The sequence below is a fragment of the Vanacampus margaritifer genome, chromosome 17 (genome assembly GCF_051991255.1).
Source record: "Vanacampus margaritifer isolate UIUO_Vmar chromosome 17, RoL_Vmar_1.0, whole genome shotgun sequence".
Classification (NCBI taxonomy): Eukaryota; Metazoa; Chordata; class Actinopteri; order Syngnathiformes; family Syngnathidae; genus Vanacampus; species Vanacampus margaritifer.
In genome coordinates, this window is record NC_135448.1 from 16,412,309 (window position 1) to 16,420,627 (window position 8,319).

General features: G+C 37.4%; 1 protein-coding gene across 1 annotated transcript; it reads left to right on the forward strand.

Moving 5' to 3' along the window:
• The first annotated feature begins 882 nt into the window (after positions 1-882).
• On the forward strand, positions 883-7,965 carry LOC144037294 (sodium-dependent neutral amino acid transporter B(0)AT1-like). Its single transcript, XM_077548662.1, has 12 exons — positions 883-1,118; positions 1,985-2,125; positions 2,231-2,368; positions 3,130-3,311; positions 3,398-3,508; positions 4,549-4,661; positions 4,738-4,866; positions 5,994-6,150; positions 6,229-6,433; positions 7,348-7,507; positions 7,577-7,739; positions 7,825-7,965. The coding sequence occupies exons 1-12, from the start codon at positions 920-922 to the stop codon at positions 7,963-7,965; spliced, it is 1,839 nt and encodes a 612-aa protein (XP_077404788.1). The 5' UTR covers positions 883-919.
• Positions 7,966-8,319: the final 354 nt, after the last annotated feature.

Consider the following 8,319-nt stretch of genomic DNA (forward strand, 5'->3'; position numbering starts at 1 on the left):
TTTAGGTGAACTGATGAATACACACACGCACGCACGCACGCACACACACACGCACATACACATACTCACCCACATACAAAAAAAAAAAAATATATATATATATATATATATATGTGTGTGTGTATATATATATATATATGTATATATATTTAAAAAAAAACATTTATTTATTTATTTTTTAAAAAAAAAGGAGAGCAATGATGATGTCAAATCGAATGAACAATACTGAGCTCTCCTTAGAAAAAGGAAAATATATATATATATATATTATAGACAAAATATACATTTTTACTGCTGAAAATGGCTAAATAAGTTAAGGTCTTTTTAAAGCATTTATTCATAAAATATTTTTTTCAAAAATGTTGTTTTTTTTTGCGCTGCACATTCTTTTGGTAATAATTCTTCACTCTGCTTTTAAATGTCTTGAACTGTTTTGTTTGTAAATGCTTTCAAAAGTTGTATTGTTAATTTTGTGAAGCTCATTGAGTTAGCTTGTGTCTGAAATGTGCTATATAAATAAAGTTGTCTTGCCCTAATATCAGCTCTAGCCAAATCTACTCCATTATGTTTTGTTGAACATGTTCAGACCGAGCCAATAAATAACTTGATAACATAAAATTAGTCGTTAAGCGTTTTAAATGTCGTTCTCCCGTAAAATACTCCAAATGGATTAATAGCGCTTTGGAAAAGAGCTCTTCAAATAGTATTTGACAATTGTTCAATTATTAGTATTTAAAGGGTAAAAGTGCAGAGTACATTAGCTAATCTATATCCACAAAAGATCATAAAGCGATTCCGACGTTGCTGATTCGTGCTCTGGACGTATTTGTGCCGCCGCGTTACTTAGTTAGAGTGACCACTGATTGTGAAGGCTCATTTCAGCGTTTCATCTGGCGGGTGCAGACCATTCCTCCACGCCATGAGACTGACGATTCCCAACCCGGGGCTGGACCTGCGGATCTCCAGCTATGAGGATCTGGACAGGATGGACAAAGAGGAGGCTGACAACAGGCCCAAGTGGGACAATAAAGCTCAGTACATCCTGACTTGTGTGGGATTTTGCATCGGCCTCGGCAACGTCTGGCGATTCCCGTACTTGTGTCAAAGTCATGGAGGGGGTAAGCTGGGGGACGGTTATTTGAAATCAAACTGATATCGGGTTAAAGGCTGAAGACTTGGCGGTTGGGGCGCCTTCATTAAAGGAGGGCCAAAGTCCTCAGCTTTTACTTAAACGTTGCCTCGTCACTTTCAATTGAAAATCGCTCTTTGTGTCCTTTTGTGCCGGAGGTCAAACGGCATGTTGAATACATAACCCACACACGACAACTGCAGTGGAAATTTGTTCCGTTTTGTTAATCATTGTGGGAGTGGAAGCTCCGCCGAAGAAACCTCTGGCGGTACATTGTGTTGAGACTGTATAGATTACGTGAGACACGATAGTGAGTGTTTATCTTGTCTAGTTTATAAGAATTTTTGAGGCAAAACACATAAAATGCACGTCCGACAAACAGCATGTCATAATTTGTACAGTTAAGGACAATGACCTGCCCCCAGTTCCAGGACTAATATATATATATATATATATATATTGGTAGGACTGGAACAAATTAACTGTATTTCCATTATGTTCAATTCAAAAATTTGATTTGACATGCGAGTCTCGACTCGGAACAAATTACACTTCGTATCTCAAGACACCCCTTTAATCGTGTTTATTGATATGTCTCCAGCCATGATACCAATTACTACGATTATTATTTTTAAATCATCATCATTATGCATTAGCAAAATGAAGGTAAGTGCGTATTATACTCGTCGATCCCATTTGCTCATTATTTTGGAAAAATGTTAAACAGATTTGCATGTTTTCATGTGAAAAAACATTGACAAAATCTGCCGGTGCTACCCTAGTTTGATAGTTTTTTTTTTTTTTTTTTTGGGTGTATCACTCCAAATGTAACACTCAAATTGTGTCGTTTTCCAGGAGCCTTTTTGATCCCTTATCTGCTCCTGCTGGTGTTCGAAGGAATGCCGCTCCTCTTACTGGAATTTGCCATTGGCCAGCGTCTGCGCAAAGGCAGCGTCGGAGTGTGGCGCGCCATCAGTCCTTACCTGACTGGTGTGGGTACGTTCAATACTGATAAAAAAAAAAAAAAAAAAATTTAAACATAAAAAACATGCTAGCTTTGTTTGTGATGCTGTTTTTTTTTTGTTTTTTTTTTTGTTCCAGGTATAGCCTCCATGCTGGTGTCCTTTTTAGTCGCTCTGTATTACAACACTTTGATAGCCTGGGTCATGTGGTATCTCTTCAATTCCTTTCAAAGCCCACTTCCTTGGGCCCAGTGTCCTCTCAATGAGAATGCGACAGGTAAATGAGAAGAGTTTTACAATAACGGCACAGCTTTTGTGTTTATCGATCAGTGCTACTTTGACTTATGAGTCACCCGACTTAGTTGAGTTTTTAAGCCAGTATTTTGTATAAATAACGAAAAAAATTGTGTCTATCTGACTGAGCTAACGGCTAAATAAAACAAGGGGAAAATATAAAAGAAACTGTACACCTAGTTTGTGAAAGAAATTTATTTTGCGTGCAAAACGATTCACCCTTGCCCGAGGGTAACAACATGGCGTCCGTACTTTCAGTTGGCCAGACTCTCTCTATATACGGCTCTGATTTTGTACTTAAAAATATTTAAAAAATTCGCCAGGCCCGATGCAAAGTTTGCTAAATTTATGTTTAAACCGTCAAGGGATGTGAAACATTGCAAATAATAAAAACAATAATAATAACTTCTACAGAAATCTAGCCAAACGGTGGGGTGACCATATTCCCATTTCGCAAAAAAAGAGGACACTTTTCCCGGCTTTTAAATTGTGGTTCGAGTCGCAGTTACACAGTGTACTTAACCTCCTATTAGTCACAAAATACCAACCGGACATTTTTATGAATTTATAAAACCCCAGGACGCCCGAACTGGACGTAAGAAAATGGTCTGTCCTCCCAAATGTCCTCTTAAAATACCAAACGGCATACCATTTCCTCGTGAATGTCCACTAGCTTGATGCTAACACATAACAGGAAACAGCATCATCCGCGTCTTGATATTTTCAAACTGTATACTTGCTTAGGTTTTGTACCAGAATGTCAAGAGAGCTCCACCGTGGACTATTTTTTCTACCGGGTGACCCTCAACAGCTCAACCTCCATATCCGATTCTGGTGGGCTCCACTGGCCCATTGTGGTGTGCCTTTGTGGCGCGTGGGCGGTTGTCTGCATTTGCTGCATCAGGGGGATCGGCACCTCGGGCAAGGTGAGTTGTCATTGACGACACGTCAAATTAGCCCTCAAAATATGTATGAGATGTTTTAACGTGCGCTGTTGTTGTCTTGACCGCAGGCTGTTTACATCACGGCCATCCTTCCATATGTAGTGTTGTGCATATTCCTGGTGCGAGGGCTAACCCTGAAAGGCGCCTTTAGCGGTATTCAGGTGCTCTTCATTCCAAAGGTATTTTTTTTTAAATCTCACAATAATAAAACATTAACGATTTCATGCACAAGTTAAGATAACCTACATTAGAAAAACGGTTTTCTATTACTCTTTAGGCATGAAAATAAATAAATAAATACTTACCTTCATTTTTTTTTTAAACATACATTTTTCAAGTTGGTGACATGTCCACTAGGGTGGACAATGTGCATTTGAGCAACAGATTAAATACGTTTGTAAGAAAATAATAAATAATAATAAAAAAAAAATTATGTAAAAATTATAGAAAATGTCAGTTTGATTTTTAACATATTTCAAAACTACCACATGTATTGTAAAAAATATTTACCCAAAGAAAAATGTACTTTTTATGAAGTATAGATAGTCATTTTCTATTTTCTGGAAACCATTCATAATCAATGTGGCTGTCATCATCCCCACTTGAGTCAGATGGCAAATGGTGGACTGTCCTGTAGGTTTTGCTAGCATGTTCCGCACTTGACCACTACAAAACATAAGGACCATAATTACTTTCATATGAGGATTAAAATCCATAAAATATTGCTATAATGAAAATTACATGATGATTTAAAGAAGAAAAAAAAATACAATGACTGCAGATGAAGTATTTTCAAAAGCAATCACGAGTCACGTTACAGCTAATGATGTCCAATTTAGTGGACTTGTGATCAATCGCTGTTTCCTCAAATTACAAAATCAATACTTGGCTAGTTTAACAATTAAATTATTCCTTAGTTGTTGCTTGATGTTCCAATTTTTTTTTTTGACATGCAAGGGCCCCCTGGAATAGAAAAAAATAGACCCTTATTCCTTTCTTCACATCTGAACTTCTGTCGGCCATCTTGTCGTCTTTTTTTTTGTTTACACTTACAAACGTTGACCACTGGATGGCAGTGTATGTCAAGACTCCAGTAGTGTCCACTGGAGTGGCGAATGGTGGCAACTGTGGCAAAAAGTACGTTTTAATAGCTGTCCACTGTAGTAACCACTATCCGTGAAAGGGTTAATGTATGCTTGCGCAACACCTTTTCTCACAGGTGGAGGAATTAATTAATCCGTCGACTTGGCTGGATGCGGGGGCACAGGTCTTCTTCTCGTTCGGTCTGGCATGGGGAGGCCTCATCTCGTTCTCCAGCTACAATCCCGTTCAGTGAGCGTCTTATGTTTACGCGAGAGCAAGATTTATGCGGCTAATGCTAATGCTAATGCTGGTTTCTCTTCCTAAGTAACAACTGCGTGCAAGATGCTGTCATCCTGTCGGTTGTCACTGGCCTGACTTCCGTGTATGCTGCTACGGTTACGTATTCCATCATTGGCTTCAGGGCCACTGAGAAATATGACCAGTGTTTTAGTGAGTGAGTACATTTCCTTATTTTTATTTACATGGGTTATTTTTTGACGGATTTTTGCTGTCAGTTTTGCTGCTGTTTCATACACTCAATGATGGCATGTATTTATTTTTTTTTAAATGGCGTTCATAGACAAATTTATTGGTGGCCAGTGGCGGTCTGAGCTTGAAAGATGCCTTGTGCAAGGTCTCGGCATTGCCCCCCCCCCCCCCCCCAACCCAACTTGATGCAGTCTGAAATCATCGTACGAATGAAAACAAAACAAATTAATCTTCCCCCAGTTGCATTTCAAGCACTAATAGAAAAAAAAGCTAAACATGTAAAAAACAGGAACAAATGATAGTGGTTGTAATTTGTTGTGGTTGTTGGTAGGGATCAGGGTTATTATAGTTTAGGAATTTTCATTTAAATTTTTATTTTTTATTTTTTATTTTTTATTAGTTTTCAGGGTGGTTCTGTTTGTATTAGTTTTTTTTTTTTTTTTTAATAAAAAAGGCTACATTTTAGTTTAGTTTTAGTTAGTTTCAGTATTAGTTTTATTTATTTATCTTTTTTCTTGAAAAAAAAAAGGTGTATTACTTGAGCGCAATATTTAAGAAATGGTCAAATTATAAAAGTAACGCATTTCTTACCTAATGTTGCATTTCGGCCGAGCCATTGGCGCCAAAAGCATGCAAAATTGTGAGCGATGTCATCCGAGGGTGTTTTTCTATCGGCTGCTGCTAAATGACGTCCTTATGCTGGTTAATATCAAAATAAAAGGATTTAAAAGGATCCCCAAAGGCTCATGCATTAAATTGATTACCAAAGACTAAAACGAAGGGCGTTATTTTTGTAAACGTAGTTTCGGTTCGTTTTCTTTAAAAAAAAAAAAAGCATTTTTATTTAATTTTATTTTGTTAACGCAATTGTTTTAGGGGTTTTTTTTATTACAAAAATAACCTAGTTGGACTTGAATGCATCATGCTGACAGCTGTTCCTAATATTTTGGCTTCCATATTGAGCTAGATGAAATAATGAGTGAGTTTCTTTTAGCGCAAGGTGTTTCTCTCAAATATTTCGAAGTTGCTTTGAGCATCCACCTATTTGAATTCTCGCTCATTTTTTTCTCTCCCCCCCCCCCCCCCCCCTAGTAACATCATGTCCTTAATAAATGGATTCAATCTTCCTGAGAACAGCATCACTCCAAGCACGTTCGACGCGGCCTTACAAAATCTGAACAACTCCGACCCCGAGGCTGTTCTTGGATTGGACCTTAAAACCTGCGACTTGCAAAAATTCCTCAGCGAGGTAACCATGTCACGTGTTGTGTTGACTGTTGTTTTTGACATGTTGTGTCATGTGACTAACATGCGTAACGTACCACAGGGAGTGGAGGGAACGGGTCTGGCATTTATTGTTTTCACAGAAGCCATCACCAAGATGCCCGCTTCTCCTGTTTGGTCTGTTCTCTTTTTCATCATGCTCCTCTGCTTGGGGCTTTCCACCCTGTTTGGGAACATTGAAGGAGTGGTGGTCCCCTTGAGGGACTTGGGGGTTTTCCCCAAAAAGTGGCCCCATGAAGCCCTGACTGGTACGTTGATCTGTTTAATTAACACAGTTAAAAACGGACTTAACTTGAATGTGGAATGGGGGAAATACTTTTTTTAAAGATGGATTTAAAAGCATTTATACTCGAAGCAACTTTTTCCAATTTTCGCGCAGCATAACATCAAAATGCCGCTTCACCATGTTTGCTTTGCTTTAAAAGGAACCCCGACCGAGGAAAAAAAAAAAAAAAAGGAACCCCGACTGTAATGACAAGTTTGTTCTATATTATTTATGTGGTTGTTACTAACATAACTATGAGATTCATTTTTAAAAAATCGTTTCCAGTTTAACTCATTCACTGCCATTGACGGCTATTGACGTCAAAAATTCATTTGAACAATTTTTTATTAGTTTAACATTTTTTCCACTTTTGTTAACAAGAGTATGAAAACCTAGAAAAACAATATTGTACATTTAGAACAGATACAAAATTCATGATTAATCCTGAGTTAACTTTTGAAGTCATGCGATTAATTACATTTAATTAATGACGCGATTTAAAAGAAAAGAAAAGATTATTTAAAAATTAGGAGCGTGAGGCGATTGAAATTTTTTATCGTAATTAATTGCATGACTTCATGAGTTAACTCACGATTAATCACAAATTTTATATCTGTTCTAAATGTACAATAAAAAAAAATCCAGGTTTTTATACTCTTGTTAACAAAAGTGGAAAAAAATGTTAAACTAATAGAAAAAGTTCAAATTAATATTTGACGTTTATAACCGTCAATGGCAGTGAATGAGTTAATACATTTCCTTTAAATGAAAATGAAATACAATGTATTGAACTTAACAGATCACTGAACTAACTGACATTCTTTTGAGTACCACTAGAGGGAGCCAGTGTACCACACACACACACACTGTACGCTGTGATGTGATTTTGTGTTTCAGTGATAACGTGTCTCATGGCCTTCATCATCACCCTCCTCTTCGCTTTGCATTCTGGGATTTATTGGATTACGCTTTTTGACAAATTTGCCGGATCTGTTCCGCTTCTGACTATTGGATTATTTGAAATGATTTCGGTTGCTTACGTATACGGCATTGACAGGTAAACACCGTGATGATGATGATGATTAGGTTCGGTCGCTTTCCGACTAACCAAATTCTCGTGCGTCAGGTTCAACGAGGACATCGAGTTCATGACTGGACGCAAACCTTCCATCTTCTGGCAGGTGACGTGGAGGTTTCTCAGCCCTCTCATTGTCCTGGTGATTTTAATTTTCTACCTGATAACCCAAGCCCAAGAAGAGCTCATCTATTTAGTGTGGGATCCCGCTTCGGTAAGCACTTCGCGGCTGTGACATCATCAGATTCCACGTTTTCCTGGCGACAATTAGCTAATGAATGTATTTTATGCCTCGACAGGAAGTTTTCCCGTCATTGTCAACTGAAGCATATCCATCATGGATCAATGGAATGATTTTTCTGTTAGCGGGAGTTCCCACTGCCATTGTGCCTCTGTATGCATTGTGTAGGTTCATCTATGTGTGCTTCAGGAGACACTAGATTGAATAATATATAGCTCACACTGTTTTAGGTGCTTTAGTTTTTTTTTTTTTTTGGTTTGGTTCTCTGGTTCACACTTAATTGCAGGTTTACATATATATATATATAAATTAATTAATCTAGTAGAACCTGTAAATAGTTTCACAGAGAATATATGAAATATATAGAAAAATGTTTGGCTCGGTTGTCTTTGAGTAATTTAGCAAATCATAACGTTTAGCCTGCGAGCTAACATTAGCGCTAATGCATTCAGTCTATTTTAGCGTCGAAAGGGATTGTATATAAATTCAACTAATTTTAAGTCTCTTAAATTGATAAAAAATAAATTAAATTAATAAATAAATGATTGGCATT

What these genes read in the sequence shown, in the direction of transcription:
- LOC144037294 (XM_077548662.1), top strand. Translation starts at nt 920, where the DNA reads ATGAGACTGACGATTCCCAACCCGGGGCTGGACCTGCGGATCTCCAGC. An exon ending in TCCTTACCTGACTGGTGTGG is followed by an intron (nt 2,126 to 2,230) that starts GTACGTTCAATA and finishes TTTTTGTTCCAG; the next exon opens with GTATAGCCTCCATGCTGGTG. An exon ending in TAGTGTGGGATCCCGCTTCG is followed by an intron (nt 7,740 to 7,824) that starts GTAAGCACTTCG and finishes ATGCCTCGACAG; the next exon opens with GAAGTTTTCCCGTCATTGTC.